The sequence below is a fragment of the Canis lupus genome, chromosome 28 (assembly GCF_011100685.1).
Source record: "Canis lupus familiaris isolate Mischka breed German Shepherd chromosome 28, alternate assembly UU_Cfam_GSD_1.0, whole genome shotgun sequence".
In the NCBI taxonomy this organism is placed as follows: domain Eukaryota; kingdom Metazoa; phylum Chordata; class Mammalia; order Carnivora; family Canidae; genus Canis; species Canis lupus.
Genome location: NC_049249.1, coordinates 36476846 through 36494693, shown reverse-complemented (window position 1 = coordinate 36494693; position 17848 = coordinate 36476846). Strand labels below are relative to the sequence as shown.

The window sequence follows — 17848 nt, the reverse complement described above, 5'->3', positions numbered from 1 at the left end:
TTACGAAGGGGGACATCAGCTCTGATTCCGTTTTCAGAGACGCAAACAGGCCACTTGGATCCGGTGTCTCGGACAAGGCGGGGTGCGGGGTCGGGAACACCCCGGCCAAGCCTCTCCCAGCTACATGGTCCCTTCTGAGAGGACAGTCCCGATGACACAAGGGACCCCACAGCTCCTTTCGGCTCGAGACACAAATCCTCCAGAGAGGCTTAACAACATCGTCATTTCAGCCACTGCCTTCAAATACATATAAAAGTTTACAGAGAGGGAGAAAGAGAGAATAAAGCAGGAGAGCCCTCTCTACGAACGTTCCGCAATAAATGCGTTCAGGGATCCCACCGTCGTATTTTCTTATCTCTTGACACTTTAGTACTTCTCTCTTCACCTGCTACACATGCTCGAATTGGCTTCCATCCTCCGAACAGATTTCCGGAACACCTTTCTGTTTTCTTTTTCTGTTACAACTAATGGCTTTTATATATTTGTGATCAAACATTCAAGTTTCAAGTCCCAAGTAGAAATTATGTTTTGTGATTCTGCAACAGAAGCACCCATCACAGACTATCCAGCTTTCTCTTCCCTTAATGCACAGGGCCGGGGTGAGTCTTTGCTACAGCTTGTGTGTATGTAACTTTGTAAACACTTTTTTTAAGTTCTTGAAAAATAATGTCTTTCCATCCTTAATATGAAAAATGAAGCAAATATATTTGTAAGAATATAAAACACATTCCAAATTCTTGCTTTGGGCTTCATGTAGGTATCACACATACTCGAAAATGTAATTTAAATAATCTCCCTGTGCAGAATGCCAAAATAGATTTCAAATACCTCCCCGGCCTTTTAAGTTGGTAGGTGAATAAATGCCTCACCACAGAGCTACTAGGCAATCCAGATACCCCATTTGCAGATAAAATGAGCAATTCAAGGCATGACATGAACATTTATGGAATTTATGGATTTGTGTCCCAGAATTCAGGTGGTTTTTTTTTTTTTTTAAGAGATGAAATGCAAGTTCTAGTTTTCAAATACTTTTTAAAATCCCATTCTATTTCTGCTAAAGCTATGCAAAAATGGCATGAGCTCTGTTGCCCACTGGATGTTGCAAGAGTTCAAGGAAGTGAGTATCTCTGGGCAAAATGCCCATAAAGCCCATCGATTCTGAGCCCCTCCAACATGTGAGCATTCTGCATTGTGGCACTGAATTCTCAAAATAACACTGAAGGTAAGAATTATCTGCACCAGAAAACCAAAGCCTGGCTATGCAGGTGACATCCCCAATGCCGGAAGGCTGGTGAGAATGGCAAAGTAAGACTTCACATCTAGATATGTCAGGCCTGAGCACCTGCTCTCTCATCCTCTGAAAATGGCAAACCTGGTATGTTTACAGAGAATTAAATAGCAGGCATTCTTGTTGCTACTGCAAATCTGGATTCTTCCTTTTTCTTGAAGGGACGGAGAGGCTCTTGGGCCTAGAAGTGGCGAGATCTTTGCAAACTTACGTAATGGAGAAAGCAGAAAGCACCGTATAAAGGGATGCCAGTACTGGCACATGCTTTTTTTTTTTTTTTTTTTTTTCTGGCACATGCTTTTAAGGATTCATAATCAGTAAGAGGAATGTCCTCCGTGAGGTAATTTAAAAAAAAAAAAATCAGAGCCATTGACCTTCTGAAGTCGGGGGACCTAAGTGCCGAGTACAAAAATCTATCCAGAGGCAACCATCCTGGGGAGAACCCTCCAAGGTCTTCCTATTGCATGTGTCACATCAGTGGCTCTGTGAGTGACCGCCACAGGCCCAGCTGGCTCTACCTTCCTCGAATGTACGTCTCAATTCATGTGAACAACAGGTTGGTGGAAAGTTTTCAATGCAACCAAAACAAGCATGTGTGTATTCTAACGGCCGGATTTGAAAGGACATTTATGGGAATGGAGGTCCTAGGCACCAAAAACAGAATAAATTTTTTTTTCTATCGCGGTCTCATTGGTTATGGCACTAGACTATCTCCCCAGATAAAAGTCTCATAAATGGACATCAAGAATCTCATAAATGATGACACTACACGTTCAAGATTTTAATCTTCAACTGCAAGAGCTCTGAAGCGGTTTAAAAAAACAAGCACGAGGTCAGACTTTTGAAACAAAGCACAAACGCTTCACAAAGAGGAGGTTCTGACTTAAAATGAACTAAACTGCTCTAAAAAAACACATCAAAAGAAACTGTAAATGAAAAATGAAGGGCTCTGTGGATATTTATGATCAGAACTATACTAGCAAATGCACATTAATGCTTTCAAATTAAAACCTCTGTTAAGTCAGACTCCATGTAGCAGTACTAGTGCTAGGGAAACTTGGCAAGCCAAGGAAAACCTGCTTCAGTGCAACATACCCCGATGCCTATTCTCATTCTAGTTTGGTAGCCACTGCCACCATAATTCATTTTCATTAATTTTCAATAAGGTATAGCTTAAGCTTTATCTGTCTTCCAGGAAAACAAGTTAATCAACTGAGCCTCAGCTCAGCCCTAAAAAGTTGTTTTCCTTATTAATAGCTACTCCTGATGCCCTTTGGGGTGAGCGACTTGTTTGTCATCACAGTTATCATTTTGCAGCTTAGGAACGTAAGAAAGAAAATGCAAGCTTTGCCCTGTTGGTAATGTAACCGGACCATCCACGCACAAAATAAGAAGTACTATCTTCCCTAATTCCTACATACTATGATTTTATATTATGGAAATCTGATTATAAAACTCTGAAAAGTCCTGCCCTAATAATAGTGTTTACTTCTGTGTCCATCTCTGTCCGAGTCAGAGGAGAGAGCACCACGAGGGCAGTATCGTGCTGCCCACCCTATTTCTGACAGTCATAATAATGTATCTGGAACAATAACAATAATAATAAATTCCTGTTTCTTCATCATGCATGGCTCCGTGTAAAGGGAAGTGAGCAAGGAAATGAGGCAGATCCTTAGGGAGAGCAGGGAAGCACTGCTGGAGGTGAGGCAGAGGGTGGAGGGAGAAGCAGGGGACACCTGCTGGCCCCCATGGACTCCCGCGCCCTTGAAGTGTCCCCCGGGCTGCCATGCTCCGCCAATGGCCACCATTTTGTTTCCCTTTATAATGAAAACAAGCACTGCAAGCTGCCCTAAGAGCCAGAGCCTCCTGAGAATTAGAGGGTCACCACATCTGGGGAGCTGCTAGGCCAATACAATCTCATTTGTCAACATCATATAAAGAAAGCACCTGCATTCATTATTAATAAGGTCTTTGTTTCTCACTGAAGCTCGTTCACCAGGACTGCTTCTGGGATAGAGAGATGGCATTTCCCCTGGAAGAGGAGGGGGCCGGGTCAGGTACAGGCTGAACCATCTATTTGAATATCTGGGTGCGGGAAGCAGAAGATGACTGACCTTTTCCACTTGTGGGGAAAATTTAAGATAGGATCATGTTAATACTTCGAGACAGATGTTCTCACCTGATCTGGATGGGAATAGCAGAGTGCCGACCGTCCTGTTTTCATATCCAAAGCACAGGGTATGATGTCAGTTAACCCACCAGGATCCTCACACAGATTCTTCACTCATTCATTCACTCATTTCCTCATTCATTATTCAAAAACTGTTTCTTGAGCGTCCACCATCCTTCACGCCCCAATGTGAGCTGTGAGTGTTCATCAGGGAAAAAACAGATAAAAATCTCTGCCCTAATGGGGCTGACATTCTCGGAGGGACGGGGGGCAGACAGAAGGCAAAATAATAACAAAAACGTACGGTATGTTCCACGCTGATAAGCACTGTGGCCGACGGTGAAAGCAGAGAAGTACAGCACTCACTCTCTGTGAGTCACAGGAGAAACAGATACTTACAATATATACCTCAAGCCCTACTACAGGGAAAGCTCTTGTGACTTCAGAGCCAGGACTGGGAAGATGGATCCGTGGCCACCAAGATGCTCTCAGGCATGTGGGGCAAAGACCCTTAATCACATCATCAACATGCACCAAAAAATGGTCACAAGGTCACAAGGTTGTAAGCACCCAAACAGGTACTGGGAATCTGCCAGAAGATACGCTGAGCTGCCCACGAGGGAACAGAGCATCTGGGCCAGAGCAAGCATGTACATTTGAATGAGTGTAGAAACTGTCCCGAGAAGTAGCACAACTCTTCAAAGTTCTACAGCTCTACTCAGTCCGCGCAGAAGCAGCTCTTTCATACTGGAGACATATGTCCTCTAGATTTTTAGTGCCTTGAAGGCAAGGACTGTGATTTATTCACCCAAGCAACTGCTCCCCAGGAAGAGGCCAAGCACCAAGCTGACGCCGAGGAAGCACTCCACGAACCATGAAATGCAAGCATGCTGAAGGCCAGCTAGTTGTTTGGGCTAATCCACAGCCAAATCCTAAATAGAGGTCTCCTAACTAGAACACAAGGTGGAAATAACCAGGATTAGGTTACTGGATGTGTTTTGTAAGATGCCATGGGGCTTGCATGTGGAGCTAATTCTTCAAGGATCAACATCTCAATTCCTGGCTCTGGGAGAACAGGCTATGAACAACTTTGAGAACTTTACCCTCCGGTAGGAAAAAAGTTAGTTAAGGTTAAGACAAATGGGAAGAAGAAAGAACTACTTTAACCTCCAAATGGGTTGTGCTATAAAACATCGTATCTAAGGAATCTGTTGGACCACAACATAATTCCCAGCTAGCCTAACTTATACATGGTGTTGGGGTTCCCAGGCTAGCCCTCCAGGTTTTTTCAGCTGTACTGCAACTCAACTAGAGAGTGCTACAAAATCTAACCATCATGTTGGTAATAGGATATCCCTCCTCTATTCTAATATGGAACCCAAAAAATAGATCACCCTTGGGGAGTCAGCCAGGACAACTCTATTTTTTACACAAAGGATGTTTGGAACATACACATTCTTTTCAGAAGGATCACATGAGTATGTGTGGAAAAGAAGAGTTTGATGTTCTTCATCAACGAGACCTCTTTTCTCCAAAAAGAAGTTCTAGGTGAAGAGAGGAAAGCAGGAGTGAAGGCGTTTGGCCTTATTACCTGAACTAATACTAAAACCAATACCTACTAATGTCCTATTTGGCATAAGAACAGGAAAAGAGAGAAACCAGGGTTATATAATTAACAAATATTTGCTGGTTAAAATTCTTAAAACACAAATAACTCAGCGGTTATACCATATTCAAGATACAGAATAGAAAACGTGGACAGGAGTCTGAGTTTTATTTAAATGAGGTAAGAGCTGCTAAATTTCACCAGGACTGAGATCAATCCAACCCTCATAGATCTACTGAAGCAAAGTTACCTTCCCAATTAATTTTGTTATTTGCTCTTCCATTCATGGTGGAAACTTTTATGGCCACCTCTCCCATGACTCTTGTGCACGTTGCAAGCCGGGCAAACAAAGGAGACTATGAAGCGTACCAAGATAATACCAAATGGGAGACGTTGTGGTAGAGGAAGGGTACTAGGACCTGCCCAAAGGCACCTGGGTGCAGATGACTGTGCTGTTCCTATAGAAACTAAGAAGGCTTCCAACCAGTCAGCCCTCTTAGACACCCCCTATGGCAGGAGGAAATGGGGGTGCCACAAAGAGTTGTGGTCACTTATTTTGTGTTCTTTAAAACACCACCTCACTTTCTAAAAGACACAAAATGCTTAGTCAGCTGGGGATCCCAGGCCACTGATGGACACAGCCTAACATAGGAAGCTGGCCTCTGGCTAACAGACGGCTCGTCTCAGCTTCTGGGGAAGAGGAAACAGTCATACTACTGCCAGGGAAAGCCAGCACTGCCTTTTACTGATCAACAGATGATCTTGGGAGTTTGTTGGGAAAATCGACTTTTTTAAAAGATTTTATTTATCCACAAAAGAGCACACACTAGCGCACAAGCAGGATGAGGCAGAGGAAGAGAAGGAGGGAGAACCAGACTTCTCACTGTGCAGGGAGCCTGGTGTGGGGCTTGATCCCAGGACCCTGGGATCACGACCCAAGCCAAAGGCAGCTGCCCAATGGACTGAGTCACCCAAGTGCCCCTGACTTCACATTCTTTTAACAAACTTAAACAGGACGTTCCCCAGATCCTGGCATTTAATAGCTTAGATGCAAAACACAGATATAGTTGAGATTATATGGATCTATATGGGAAAAGTCTAGTTTCACTCTCAGTATGGAACAGCTAACATAGGAAGCAACTGCACTTCCAGGGCATGATCTGGCAAATTCCTAGTGACAATTCAGCCTTAGGAATGAGCCAAAACCCCTGCCAGGGGTGGTCTTAAAACATCATAGGGGGTCACTGAAAACAGCTGCCTTTGACTATTTTTTTGAAGTTTAGTTTCTCCCAACAATAGTTGTGGTATCACTTTATGCTTCTAATTACAGTCACTTTGAGACTATTAAGTGAAAAAGCCCTTTAAGATGCTGACATAAGTGATGGCTCAGTTATCAAGAAGGGACAGCTGGAGCACAAACCTGGGCTAGAATGTGATAGAAAAAACACTTCTTGGCACCCAGTGAGAAAGCCAAAAGAACAAGAGAGATCGGAATAAGAATAAATTAAACAAGTGCATAAAATTATCACTGAGAATAGAGATCGTGCCATTTTTTTCTAAAGCAGCCGCCATCTCTAACAAAGGGCCCATTACATACCTTTGAGTTAACTCAAAGTGACCATTCCAATACCCTCTGTAATGTACGTGTTTTGAAGACCACAATTAAAGGATCATGCCCTGAGTTTAGCATCACCTGAGACACCATCTGCTTGCATGCCAGAAATTCTGAACTTGCTGAAAATCACTTTGCCATTTAAGAGACCAGCAGTTTAGCAACAGGGTCAGCTATACTGTGTGGCAATGCCGAGCTCTGGGGGACAGGCCCACAGCATGCCACGTGCTAATGCACTTGTGACGTTGCTTGAGAGGAGAATGCTCTTCTGAAGTCAAAACCCATTCACGGTCATCCAGGAATGAAGGGAAAAAATTTTCAATTGGGAAATTAAGACCTTGTGGAGAAAATCGCATTGTGGGATGTGGCAGTAGGAAGAGCATGGTGTGAGTCAATCCAATAATACAGTGCTAGTAATTACTACTAAATCAGAGGATTAATTTCTACTTGCCAGCCTTTCTTCTCTGAGGTGCTTATGACTTTTGTTGGACTTTGCTTCTGATAATAGGCACAGTGAGAGGCATTTTTCTTTCCTTTCCTGACCTTTTAACCAAACAATTAATTTGGGGGAGGGGTTGGGGGGAGGATCAGAGTTGTTTGTCCTGCCTCTCAGGCTTTATCTTCAAGGTCTCAGAGACACTGAGCAGCTTGGATATGTGGCCAGGAAGAAAGCTTTCATGACCTTTCTATGACATTTCTCAGCACCCTTTCCTACCACCTAGGGCCTTGCTATCTTAGATCTCCCTGTGATGCATTCTCGAGAAAGCAGATGCTGCCTGTCATGGCCACCCCTGCTCTTGGGCCCCTGCATCCCAGGACATAGCTCAGGCTGACACCAGCAGCCATCCTTCCTTCATCATCCCCATGGCATTGTTATAACAACTGCCACACTGGCTCTGCCATGTGCCTTACCCCCTTTGTTGCTCATTGTCAATTCTACATTCCGTTACCTTTTGTTGATCAGTAGAAATGACCAAAGACTTGCAAACCCCCAAATTTGTCACCATTTTTCTCCTTTTTGTATAGGCATACAAAAGTATACTTTTATACACAGGAATTTTTGAAACTGATAATTAAAAATTAGAGCAGGTTACTGCAGAAGCCTAAGATAGCTGGAGAAACCGGTGAACTGCATATACAGGGTTAACCTGGAGAACTCAAGGCCACTCCAGGAAGGAGGCCCCAGTGTTGTGTTTGAATGGAGGTGCCCCAACTAGAGATCCACACTATCTTCTGTAAATGGTGCTTATCTTGCTTTCTTGAAAGTAGAGCAAGGTCTTGTAAAGAAATCCACAAAGCAGAAGTAGAAATGGCTCTACACCTGGACTCTACCAAAACTACATTTTAAAATAAACTTGTCCTCATCCCTCTGCTTTAGCAAATCTGGAGCAAGTCCTCCTCCATGTCCATGCTTTTTACATCACTACTCATTTCATGACTCATGTCTAGTCTCCTTTAGGTTTCAGCAAAACCCTCCCTGACCATAAGTGTCAAAGAGGTATCAAATGAGGAGAGGTTCCAGGTTCTGGAATTCATTCCTTGGTTAGAACTATGCTCTGGAGGGATGGAGGCAAGAGAATCAAGGGAAGAGGAGAAAAACAAGTACCCAAGACAGCTTGGTGCTTGGCGTTGTCCTTGGTGCTGACTGCTGTGTTCTTTCCAGGTTAATAACAGAAAATACTGACAAATGGCAACTAATTGCAATGGACAATAGTGAGTGCTACAAATATAAGTGTATTAAAAATCCTATTTACAATGAGCATGCTAATTATTGGAGTCCAAAGGAGTTCCTGCTGGGAAAAAAGTGGGGACCAGAGCTTTTCACATGTATGCTTTTTGGTTGCTTTTTGCACTTGGTTGGAATTTTTTCATTAGATTTGTCTATTACTGAACTTCAATATGAGAACCAAAAGAATGATTCTATTATTTGGTCACGTTAATATTAACCAAATACTCAGTGTACCGGGCATTGTGACAGGCATAGAATTATAAACCTATATACAGTGTAACTCCTCAAAAGGAAAGAGAGCTTTACAAAAAGAGAAATTAACTTGCAAGACAGAAAACACAATTTTTGGTCAAGATATTCTTCCTCATAGCTTTTACATCAATAACGTAAACTCTCTCTTCTCCAAACTTATAATCACAAAAGATCTCTAGCCCTACTGTCACTGGAGAAGTCTCTGCTCCAGCAGCCCAACGTTTTTGGATTGCTCTTCTTCACAGCAATGGCTATCTAGAAAGATAATCATTCCAAGTATTGGTTTTATGACTTGTTTCCAAGTGAGAAGGAAAAATTAGGGAAATTCCATAAGCACTTTGTGTTCCCTGTCCTATAGAAAGAATTTATCTGTTTCATCTATATTTAGAGAACACATTCATTCAGATGCTGTAACACAATTATTAATGTGACCATAAAATTATCAGTGAAGCCAAACCCTACAGCTTGAAAGCTCCAAGGACAATTAGATGGATTATCAAAGCAATAAGCACAATGGATTACATAGTTTAAGCCCTCTACTGAAAACACCCTCATGCTTAATAAAACTTTAGCAGGTATACCTTGATTGATATTAGCTGCTGGAGGCAGCCTGTGACTTAGCCACATGACCCAAGGGCAACATTTTAAATTTTATCTGCAAATTAATTTCTCATTGACCTCTATTTCTATAAGCCACCTTTATGGACACCAAACTCTTGGATCCTTTAAACAAAAGAAAGATCTTTTTTAAAAAAATCTTAGAAACATACTGAGGGGTCTCTAAGAAAAGTTCATGGCAATGAGAAATTAAAACTTCCCAGACACTGTAGAAATACGACTGACCACATGTTTGTTTTTCTTTTAAATTAGCTAAAAACCAGTGACCACAAATATGTCTCCATATAAAGTAGGTATGATGTCTCATGTTCATTGCCTCTTATCAATAAACATCAGTCAAACCATACTATATCTCAGGATTGAGTAAGTGAATTAGGTTGAGTTGTAAATAAAAGAAGCAAGAGAAAGGGAACTGAATGAAAGTGATGTTGGAGCCACGGGGGAGAGTTAAGTCAAGAAGTGATTTCCGCGCCACTCTTTCATCCAAGTGTAAGAAAAACTCTGGAATGGCTTTCCAGATTAAATTTATTAAATTTAAAATAATATCCAAAGAGTTTCATATTTTACATGATCTCATCTCATCTCCCGCAACTCCGTTATGCAACATCTGTTCTAGCCATGCCGGCCTTTTTTTCTGTCATGCAAACATGCCAACATCATTCCCATTGCAAGATGTTCACATGTGATGGTCCTCCTGCTTGCACCACTCCACCCTGGATCTTCAGATGACTCACTTCTTTTATTATCATCAAGGTCATGCTTCAGAATCCGGGTCCTCAGTCTGCTAGCTAAAGCCACCTCTCCACAACCCTTCCTTAACACAATGTTATCAAAATTCATCCATCTGCCCATCCCATTCATCCAATGCATCCATCCATGTGTTTATGTGTTGCTTGTCTGCCTCTGCCACTCTACTGCAAGCTTTGTGAGGACAAAGACTGTGTCTTATTCAAAAATGTCTCCTCGGTAGCCAAATAATGTCTAACACTTAATAGGCACTTAATAGCTATTTACTTACTGACTGTAATAGTGTTAAAAAATATGTGTGTGTGTGTGTGTGTTTAGATGGGGATTAGAATAGAGTCTTTTCAGAAAATGCTTTTAAAAAGCAATTTCTAACTGAAAAATGCCAAGGTCCTGTAAAGAAAGTCCTCTTGTGCATTTCTGGTACCTAAAGCCCTTGTCCTGTCATTGCTGGATTCATTGACTAGCCCAAGCTGCCAATTATACATAGTGCCGAATACGAATCCCAAGGTAGAAGGCAGGCATCACAGAGAATCAGAAGCCTGGGGTCTAAGAATAATGAGATCCTGGCCCTGAAATGTTACTGTATTCTTCTCTTTAAAATGAGGATACCATAATTAATTTGAAGGCTCAAGGCTCTAATGTGAGACACTTGGGAACTCTAGGATATTGGGCAAGTAAGGAGTGTTGGTGTTGATGAGGCTTAATAGAGCTCTGTCCTGAGGTCTAAGACGGGAAGGTTCTACAAGTTTGAAATTCATATTCTCCTCAGACTCCAGAAAGAGTGACCCTCAGATAAGGGCTAAGAAATGTCTCTGATGCTACCTGCTTTCTTTTAAAAGCCTCACCTTTGGAATGTGACTAGCACCTATAAACAGCTGTCCTGGTAGGTGGTTAGCACATGCTCATGCAACACAAAAGCAAAACACTACCTCATCTGCAACCCAACCTAACAGTGTGACAACATGTTTTGCACCAGCCTAGTCACTGCTAAGACACGGGCTCACATGTTGTGCATGATATTGTACAAAAATGACCTCAGTCAGAAAGGAGCTTAGGGCAAGCTTTGGGAGAATATGCCAAATGGAGAAAGTCCCTTTGTACATATGTAAGGCATGGAAGAATGGAAAATGGTCGATGTCATGACACAGGGGAACCCTGGAATGGGTCTGACAAATCTGGAGCCAGGTGGGAAGGTACATGAGACTCTTGGGGGTCTGTCAACAAGAGGAAAAGTCTAAGGAAAAAAGTGGCCATGTCCAGTGAAGAGAAAGGGGAGGTTGTGATGCACAAGCTCTTGGCTGTTCCTCTCTACTGACTAAGCCAAGGGAAGAGTAAAATGCGAGACGTGCATTTCCAAAGGAGCCCAATGCAGAGAGTGATAGTGGACAAAGATCAACACACAAGCCGCCACACCACGATTCCAATCCTCACCCAAATACACTAAGGTCACAGGCGATGATCAGCAGCACCTTAAGGCAGGATATGGTCACTTGATTAAGTAAAATGCACAGAATTCAAAGGTCAAGTCCTGAGTTTACCAAAGCTCACAGAGACAACATGACATTGAGTGGGAAATCTTTTTGTCAAATGTTTATGTAACAAAATATAATGAGGAAAACAAAAGTTATTTTCAATTCGAAATCCATGATGCATACCAGAAAAGTTTACACAGTGAAGGTGATAAAAATACTGACTATTGATGTTGACGGAAAACCTTCTGTGCACACTATTACTATGTTGAGTGATTCTATGTAAATGTAAATTTATCCCCTCAGTGTACATAAGCCAATTCAGATGGAAGCTTTTCTTCTGCCACAAATTTAACAGACTGTGGTTATCATGTTTGCCCCTGGGTACAAAGTAATATTCGGAAAAACTATGCCTGGCTGTTAAAAATATCAGGGAAGAAAGGTCAGCTGAAGTCGTTAGAAGAAAGAGCATAAAACCACCTCTAATGCTAATTTCTTGAGGCAAGAGGGCCAAGAAATAGTCAAACGTTTTAGGGTACTCAACCTTCCACAGTATGCTCCAAAAAATACTCTAAGGTTATTTTTTAAGGAGGAAGAAAGTAACCTTGCCACCCACTCCCCCCAAAAAGCAAACCTGTGTGGCCTCATAGGACTGATAGATCTCACAGATAATAGAGCCAGACAAGGTCAGTGGAAGGCATGACAGCAGCACTAGGATTCTCTGCCACAAGGCTGAGCAAATTGTTTTCTTTCTAGAGTCAGAGAATAAATATCTGGAATCTGGAAACCAAGAAGCAAAAATGGAAGATACCATGTGTAGATATTTATGAAAAAAATGTTCACTATATTTTTTACTCTCAAAATATTTAAGGACGCTGTAATTTAAATTTCATTAACACACACAGTTTCCAAATATTATTATCCTTTCTCCCTTTTTCCCCAACCATTTAAAATGTAAAATCCATTCTTGGGGGACAAAGTCAGAATGAGGGATAGGATTCAGCCCATGAACTGAAGTTTGCAGACATGTACTCTCACCTGCAGTGAGAGGTTGTAGGGCAAAGTTAAGCCAGGGAGTCAACATATCTGGCATTGGTCTTCCCTCAAAGTGTCTTCAAAATACCATAAACATAGAGCTTCACTGAAACATCCCAAGTTCTCTTTTAGCAAAATCAGATTATCTATTTCATCCAGTAGCTTACGTTCACATTCTGGATTTATTTTAAATATCATCTTAGCTGTAGACGTTGCATTGGTTTTGTATGATAAATGCAGACAGGAGCAAAATGGGAAACACACATTAATCAGTTTCCATCACCATGACAAGCAATGGCATTGGGAAAGCATCTGATGTGAGGTGTCTGCTCTATAACAGCCAGCGACCACCAGCCACCACTTGTAATGCTCTCCTGTTCTTATCTTGTAGGCTTTCATATCGGACTGGGCAAGACACAGCTAATTGTGACACATGCAGGAACAGTGCATGTATTATCTATAGGTATGTTAACGTTCTCCTCCTCCCACTTTTCTATTATGAGTGACAAATGATGTTTACCCACGGATGCAAGAATCATTGGGGGCCATGCTGGGATGATTATATCAGACACAAAGTAAAGGGCTTTACTTGACCATAATTCTAAGCTACTCCTAAATACTCAACCCCAGGTGTATGATCCCAGGATGAGGGAGAGCTTGAACTCATTTATCTTGCAAATGCATCTTAGTGGTTTCAAAAACCGGTATAAGTTTGATGGCTTGTTTTCTCAGAATCGATAGCCATGAGCACTGTACTGTGTGTTCTAGCAAAGCTATGAAAGCTAAGTCCTTCAGATGGTATAGATCAAAGACTGCAAACCACACTGGATGCACTAGGAATACCACGGAAGAACCCAGGCTGCTTGGACCAAACGTGTAATTTATTTCCTTAGGAACTCACAAAGACTGTGGCACTGGCATCCCTTGGGACATAATCCCCAGTCTAGAATCCCTACAGCTGTTGTTCATCACGTTTTTGTTTTTGTTTTTTTTAATTTAAAGTTTGTTTAGATTGCTTGCATCAACAAGAATTCAGCACAAACTTTCAATAGGGAAAAACCACATTGGGCTTCTTGTGGAAATTTAGGATTTTCAGATATTGTCACAACTTTCAGGGAGGTGACTGCCTGTTTTCTTTTCGGAAATATAATTTTCACAAAACCACACGAGAGCAGTTAAGAGATGCTATGATTTAGTTCGCTGCTTAAAACCTAAGGCTGAAGGACAATTACAGTTGACTTACCCAATTATCAAAAACAATTCTCACTGCATAGTTCTATATCTAGAAATGTATAAAAGACCTCCCATCGCTCCTCTCCCCCGACCCATGCCCAACAAAATACACCTTCTAAAAAGATCTTCAAAGTCCCCTTTCTCTGATCAACAAGGTAGAGACAGGGAGAGGGTGTAAATGTCTTCAATGTAGCAAAAAGCTTGACACATTCTTGGGCTCATCACACATCTCCAGCCCAGCAGAACATCCAGGATGGGACTTAGACTGTTTAAAAGCAGAGTTGGGTCACTTGGTGACATCTTCTGGGTCAAGGCAGACATGAGCACCAGGTGTCACACTAGCACATTCCTTACTGTGGAAGTTCTCAACAAAGGGCAATTTAGCCTCCAGGGGACATCTGACAAGGTCTGGAGAGAGACGTTTTTAGCTGTCACAACTAGGGGGGTGCCACTGGCATCTAGTAGGTAGAGGCCAGAGGCGCTGCTAACATCCTGTAAAGCACAGGACAGCCCCACCACAGGAATTCATCCCGTCCAAATTGTTGATCCCTCTGAGACTGACAAAGCCCGCCCTGCTGGAACCATCACCAGGTTAAGGTCTGTAAAAGGCACACGCCAGCTGCTACCGCCTCCTGGCAGTACGCAGGCAGCCTGGACCCCGGCAGGAGCCCCGGCCCAGCATACCAAGCTGCTGGATTATCCTCCCACCTTTAACAAAGAAGAGGTGAAAAGCAAGCGCCCAGGCAAGTTTTGTCAAGAACTCCCACAAATTGCAAATCACCTCCTCAGAGACATCTACTTATCAGAGAAGTTGCTTAGTAGGAATATTTTCACTAAATTCATATTGTGGAAGAGAACTAAGAATCAACAGTGAGGGGATGTAACTCTGACTCAAGATAACCCTTCGCTAATATAAGTCATTAGGAAAAGAAGTGAAGACCGTAAAGGGCCTGGCATATACCCTCACTATTTATTTAGCTTCTGTTACTCTGGGAGCCGTGGTTCACCCAGCCTTTTAATGCAACAGAGCAGAAGTGCACCAAGATTTTCAGAGAAGGTTCACAGTGAGCTTGATGAGCACAAACCCATTTAACATTTTGTGGGTGATTGAAAAAAGAATTTATTAGGGCACTCTCCAGTGTAACTGAAGTAATTTAAGTAAATTTAGCTCTAAATCCAGAAGTAACTTACATTAAAAGTGATATTAAAAGTGATTTAACAAGCCCGTGAAGGACAGAAATTTGTCTTTTTCAGGAATTAGCTTTGAGTGCTTGCAATTTAGAATTGGCTCAACCAACATTCTGCACGAACCCCAGTACACCAGCTCCTGGCCCACTTTCTGAAAGATCTGTGAATGTCTCAGAACCACAGGAAATTGCCCAAATTGAGCAAAGACTCACCAGTGAGAGGGACTGGGCCACAGTGATCATTTTGGTTACCTCTTGCAAAACAAGGACAATGCACGTCCCCTCACAGTGACCTTGTCGTCAGATCTGCGACTGCAGGGATTGCTAGAGTGCTGGTGTGCATCTTCAGGAGCTGCCCCAGAGGACCCTCCAGAGCCAGGCACACCCCCTCCCCCCCCCCACCAGCCCCTTCTCTAAATGAGGCAAACATCCCTGGAGAGGTGGTACTAGAAAAACTGGAATGTGAGATCCCTTGTTCAGGAAAGCATTTTAAAATCTCTCCTGTCAGAGTGATGGCAACACCAACTCCCCAACCCCCAAACTTGTGCTGCAAACAGATGTTATTCTAGAAGGGCTTAAGAACAACATCTCAGCTGGACTCCCGCTGCCTCTAGACTTCCAGCCATTAATAAGGATCTCAGTATCACTACCAAGTTGAACACCACAGCTCATCAAGCTCCGTTCCCAATTTTTAGTCACTTTACATTAGTAATCACTAAAATTTAACTGTTACTAACTCACACAAGGTTGCAGGTCAACAAAAAATGTAACACTCGGTACGCTGGTTATTGACCCTGGACCCAAGTTTTCTGAGCTTCATGGATGGTAAGTCAGGTGAGAGCTCACTTCCAGTCAACTCACTGAAAAGCCAGTCAAAAGGGACATCACACACTTAACCTATTAATTTAATCTGACTCATATAGATTGAGATCTAACAATTAGCTGATTTAAAGTTATGCCAGGCTTTTGAAGGGCAACCCAGATGTTTTCTATGAATATGGGCACCCCACTCAAGTTCCAAGGGATTTTCCATGAACCACCTTGCTGGGGGAATCTGATTTCACACTTCTAGATCCTGACTGCCTGTACCTTTTTCACACTTGATATCTGGTCACACCCTACTCTGTTCAAAGCACCTAACTCACAGAAATAATTCTCTCTTGCCTAAGTTCTACGTTGTTGGTTTATGTCCTATGACGTTGATTTATGCAATATTCAAATAAATGATATCATTTCAGTGATAGGCACAAATGACCTAAACAGATCCAAACACAAGATCCTCTTGGTGAGCATTCAGCAGCAGAATAAGAATAAAGGGTTTGTAGGCGACCCTACAGGAAGTCACCTACAGGAAGCCTGTTCAGCAGGAGCAATGGCCTGTGTGGGCATCAGTTGTGTCACGGGGGAACCACATATTTCTCTGTAGTTAACTCAGGACAGCCACCAAGGGGGCTTCCGTCATACTGTCTGAATACCAAAGAGTAACCTACAATGATAAAAGGATACTGGTCTGGCTCCTTGAAGACTCGCATCTCTCCGAGACTGCCCTGATGGCTGGCAATGGTTGATACATGACTTCCCTATTGGAGGGTTCCCTTTTGTCAAAAGAGAAAGGACATCAAGGAGGAATTCAGCTAGGTGGCTTCTCAGTTTCCGGTCAGCCCTATGATTTAATCCTCAAATGCTAAATGCTTCATGAAGAACAGAGGTTTCTTTGGTAGAAAAGCATTCAGAACTCATAGTCCTTATGCAGGAGAGATCACCTGTTCGGGGGACCCGGTAACAGTGCACATGGGCAGCCATAATATCTGAGAAGTGAGACAAAGGGAGGGCACAGATTTCAGAGGCTTTATGATTTATTAAGGCCATTTCTTCTCACCAAGGAAACTTGCAAGCAAATCCTCCTTCAGTTCCTGCACACAACTGTGTAGAGAGAGGGCCCCATCACCGAGGTAGCTCAAGGACAGGGTCCTTGCAGCGGGTTCCAAGTGTGGCTCTGGCACCCGAGCTCTCAGATACCAGCGCCTGCATCCTAGACCTCAGTCCCCATACCACCATCTCAGCCACTGTTCTTGGTCTTTCCCATGAGGTGCCTCGCGAACCTCCAGACTGAACAGGTTAAAGGAGTTTCAAAATAAAGAAATTTTTAGATCCCAAAAGACAGTGGTTATCCCAGAAACTGGGAGCACACAAGAGGCCATCATGGCTGCTATAGCCACATGTTGCAATTTGTCGTGCCTGTTCGCTGGTAGGCAGAGAGCCCTGGAGGTCAATGAATTTGACCCTCCCTGTCCTGCATGTACACACCACTTTTCACTCAAAACCCAATTACCCTCTCCGAACAGCATAAAAATCCACTGTGTTTCCAGTAACACTTGGCCCAGGGAGATGCAAAGGGTGCCGTGTTCAAGACCTGGCTGCCTGCAGTTTTATCAACACGGTCCTATAATAAATGTGTACCTTTGCCATGGGCGGCGGTACATATTTCTCTGTAAAAAATAAGTCTGTCGTGGAAATATACAGAACTTGGAAGAAACATCAAAAGGACAAAAGGTCTTGAAGCAATTTCAGGGGAAAAGGCTGCCAGTACCACAAGCCAAAGGTTGGTACCATCAGCCTACGAGAGCCTGCTGCTCAGGCACCAGGTGCCCCAGAGGTACCCCCACCCTCTCTCTGTCAGGGTGGCCACTAAATCTCTAAAGTCACGTGGAACAACAGCACACAAGGATCAGATAGGTCCCTTCCAGCTCTGAAAGCTTGCTGACTGAGTGATTTACAAGCGATTTACTGCAGGACTCTGAGCTTCCACAGAAAGTATACATGGAAGGAAAAGTGTGGACAGTCACAAGGCATTTCTCAACCAAGTAACATCCGTCCCTGCGTTAGCAAATCAGATTTATGT

At 42.8% G+C, this 17848-nt stretch overlaps 2 protein-coding genes across 6 annotated transcripts in view; one reads left to right on the top strand and one right to left on the bottom strand.

The window, feature by feature from the left end:
* The window catches only part of DOCK1 (dedicator of cytokinesis 1), a 493779-nt gene that overhangs the window by 264429 nt on the left and 211502 nt on the right, over positions 1 to 17848 (bottom strand). The window lies entirely within an intron of this gene.
* INSYN2A (inhibitory synaptic factor 2A) overlaps positions 1 to 17848 on the top strand; it is a 58586-nt gene that overhangs the window by 27629 nt on the left and 13109 nt on the right. For all 4 annotated transcript variants that reach the window (XM_038579108.1, XM_038579106.1, XM_038579109.1 and 1 more), the window contains one exon: positions 12918 to 12989. In XM_038579108.1, coding sequence (XP_038435036.1) covers positions 12918 to 12989 — 72 coding nt within the window. The remainder of the gene's footprint in view (positions 1 to 12917; positions 12990 to 17848) is intronic.